The sequence below is a fragment of the Buceros rhinoceros genome, unplaced genomic scaffold (genome assembly GCF_000710305.1).
Source record: "Buceros rhinoceros silvestris isolate BGI_N320 unplaced genomic scaffold, ASM71030v1 scaffold24657, whole genome shotgun sequence".
NCBI classification, from domain to species: Eukaryota; Metazoa; Chordata; class Aves; order Bucerotiformes; family Bucerotidae; genus Buceros; species Buceros rhinoceros.
In genome coordinates, this window is record NW_010423149.1 from 1 (window position 1) to 3,633 (window position 3,633).

The window sequence follows — 3,633 nt, forward strand, 5'->3', positions numbered from 1 at the left end:
GCTTCGTGGGCAGAGCCCTGACCCAGCTGCTGCGGAGCCGTGGCCACGAGGTGACCCACGTCTCTCGACAAGGGGGCGAGGATCGGCTGAGCTGGGTATGAGCTGAGAGCAGCCCAGGGTGGAGGACGCGCCGGGGCTGAGGAACGAGCCTGCCAGGCCGCGCAGGGGGGCTGCGGTGGGAGTTGGCTCCTGTGGGTGTACTCTTGAGCCCCTGCCTGCTCCACGGGTCACAGCCCTTGGGATGGGGATTGCTGTAGCTCCCGGAAGCAAAACCACCTCCATTCGTGCTTGTGGTCCAGGCGATGTCAGGAGGGAACTGGCTGCAGTTCATAGGAGCCCACCCTGCTTGGTTGTTGGGAGGGCTTGAGCAGAGGGAGGGCTAGGGGTGTGATATCTCTGTTACCCTGCCTAGGAAGAGTTGTCCCGCTCTGGACTGCCCCTGTGTGATGCTGTAGTGAACCTGGCTGGTGAAAATGTCCTCAACCCTTTCCGCAGGTAACTCGACCACCCGTAGCCCTGTTGGGACAAGGTGAAGGCAAGCCTGGTGGTGTTGGAGAACGTGGAAGGGGTCTGGGGAGAAAGCAGGGTGTCCAGGAAGCACTTGGGTTACCTGGCTATTGACATCTGTGTCTTCAAGTATCCAAAACATTGCTGTGGGCCTGTTAAGTTCTGGGAGACCTTTGGAAAACACATTCCCTTCTGGATCAACAGTTGGAGGCCAGGCAGAGTAGTTCCATGTTTCCAAAAGGACAATGGATGCCCACAGGGTTTGACTTCTGTGAGAGTGCTTCTGGAAATGCCTCTCGAAGGTGCTGTGGAAGAGTTCACTGCACCCAGCTTTGGTGCCCAGCTCTGCTGCCACCTTTGTCCTAAGGCAGTGCAAACCCTCAGCCTTTTGGGGCAAGTGGCGAGCCTCCATCTCCCAAAGTCCCCGTGCACTGAGGTAGTGAGAGTTCATGTCCTCCCTCTGTGCTGGGGTGGGGGGAATTCATGTGACTTATGTGCTTGTGGGCGGGTGTCTGCTGGGGCCCCCCCTGGTGCCATTGTTTCCTGGGATGTCCTTGCAGGTGGTATAGTCAGTGTCTGTTGCAGAACACTTGGGGGCAGTGTGGGCGGTCGGAAGATTATGTGCTGTAACAGTAAGGCAGTAACCGCCCACGATGGGCGAGGCTTCTTAAGGAACTATATAGCCCTGTGTCATTACACAATAAAGTGCCATTTTTGCATCCTCTATGTTAGAGACAGTGTAAAAATGACCCTTAACGGTAGAGGTTAAGTGTCCCATATCACAGCAAGTTGCCACAAGTGTCTCTCCCTTTCACAGATGGAGTGATGCCTTCTGCAGGGAAATCATCAGCAGCCGGGTTGAGACCACCAGGACCTTGGCCGAAGCCATTGCTAATGCTGAACAGCCGCCCCGTGCTTGGGTCCTCGTCACTGGCGTAGGTATTGGTTGGGCCCAGCAAGCATGAAGCCCGCTAAGCTGGAGAGCTGTCACCTCCAGGTGGTAACACGCTTCTGGGGGACACTTGTTTTGCCTTGAAATGGCAGCTTTGTTTCCATCAGTGTCACTGCTCAGGCAAGCCTGATCAGTACTGCTGGAGAGGAATTCCTGGCCTTTCTGTTGCTGTCATTAGGACAGGACCTTTTCTCTGTTTTCCTGTGAAAGCTGTTAGGCACCTGTAGAACCAGTTTGTCTAAGCTGAATCCTCCTGCATATTTCCAGCTTTGCGTTTCTGCTTGCTTCAGTCTTTAAAGCTGCCACAGTTTAGCATCTGTTGTGCCCGTTTTTAGAGCAAGCACCTTTCTGTGGAGTTACCTCAGTGTGTTGCTTGCTGGTACATTTGGTTCTTGGGGCTGCTAGCTCAACCTGAGCGTTGGTGAGTCCAGCTGAACTCGCAGAGCACGTGTCAGGATTGCCATCAGAGAGACCCTGTGCTCTTTGTGGAAGGATGTCCCTCATGGAGCAATCAACTTCGGGGCTCCTGGAGGAGGGAAGAGGGTCTATATGGGCACATGGCTGAGTGGCTGGTATCGTGATTTGACCCTGACACTTCTGTGCTGTTCACCCACAGGTTATTACCGTCCTAGCCCCACCGCTGAGTATACTGAGGACAGTCGGGGGGGGGACTTTGACTTCTTTTCACGCCTGGTGAGCTCCTGGGAGGCTGCAGCTCTCATCCCTGGGAGCCCAGCTCGTGGTGTTGTGGTGAGATCTGGTGAGATGGGGCATCAGCTTGTTCAGGGTGGCTCTGCTTTGGTGCTGGGGCAAGAGGGGGAAGAGGAGGGGGAAGGGCATCAGGTCTTGTGCCTGTCCTGTTGGGATGCCGTCCAGTCCAGCCCTGGTTTATAGGTCTGGGGGTGAAGGGGCTTTTGTCCTTTGGGGGTCCTTGTCTCACTCTGTTCTCCCCACAGGGGTGGTGCTGGGCCGAGGTGGTGGTGCCATCTCTCAAATGCTCTGGCCTTTCCGTCTGGGACTAGGAGGCCCCTTGGGCTCTGGGCTCCAGCCCTTCCCATGGATCCACATTCAGGACCTGGCTGGGATTGTGTGTCACGCCCTGGAGAGTGAATCCCTTCAAGGTGTCCTCAACGGTGTCTCCCCATCCTCCCCTACCACCTCCAATGGCACCTTTGCTCAGGAGCTCGCTGCAGCCCTGGGGCGCCCAGCCTTGCTGCCGGTGCCTGCGTGGGCTGTGCGGGCTGTCTTTGGGGCAGAGCGGGCCGTCATGCTGTTGGAGGGCCAGAGGGTGGTACCAAAACGCACCCTGGAGAGCGGCTACCATTTCATCTTCCCTGATCTGTCTAGAGCTCTGAAGGACATTGTGGCTTGAGGGCTCCTCAGTTGGACTGGGTTGGGCCCTGTTTTTGTGAGCTCCCTGGCTCACATGCTTTTCCCTGGGTGAAAGAGGGTGGCCCTGCTGCTTCTCAACACTTTCCCATCCCCTTACAGAGAGGATGAGCAACCTTTCCTCTTTCTGTCTCCCTTTGTGCATCCCCAGTTTAGGCGTCATCCCTCTTCGTGCCCTCTGCAGTGTCCCTGCACAAGCCCCTCTGAGGACTGTGACTGCTGAATCTGCCATCTTCCCTTTCCCACGGGGTGCCTGTGAGCTGCTTGCAGAGCAGCTGGGGCTGTGATGTCTCCTCCCCTGAGAGACAAGGGTGGCAGCAGGAAAGAGGTGTTCAGGTGTTGTAATTCTCCTCCACGTTACTGGAAGTCCCTCTTTCTGTCTCTCCCCAGGGCTTTCCCCCATGGTCGCAGAGCCCTAGATGTGCTCTTCTGCTTTGCCTTCCTCAGTCTCACAGGGAATGAAGTTGTGGTTGTGGGAGAAGATCCATCCTGAGGGATGCACAGAGGGTACTGTTTGTGGATGGCTTGGAGACATTGCCCTCTGCTTTCTTGTGGTGACTCTGCTGGTACCTAGTTGCTGTGTCAGAACCTCCAGCTGAGTCTAGGCCCAAGAGTTGTCCCCCTCCAGGGCTACATAACCCCGATGCTGTGGCAGGGATGAAGGCTTTGCCAGCCCACAGGGACAAGGGTGCTGGTGGGACTGTTGCCCCTGGACTGCTTGGGTGTTGACTACATCTGAGCTTGTGCTGGGAAGAAACTGGGTGGTTCGCCTTGGTGTGAGGTGG

The 3,633-nt window shown here is 56.3% G+C and overlaps 1 protein-coding gene across 1 annotated transcript; it reads left to right on the top strand.

The window, feature by feature from the left end:
* Window positions 1-5: 5 nt before the first annotated feature.
* SDR39U1 (short chain dehydrogenase/reductase family 39U, member 1) lies at window positions 6-2,831 on the top strand (the record flags this gene model as incomplete). Its single annotated transcript, XM_010140340.1, has 5 exons — window positions 6-95; window positions 413-495; window positions 1,325-1,446; window positions 2,076-2,219; window positions 2,416-2,831. Coding segments are annotated over 5 exons (855 nt in total), but the record flags the coding sequence as incomplete, so codon positions are not given.
* Window positions 2,832-3,633: the final 802 nt, after the last annotated feature.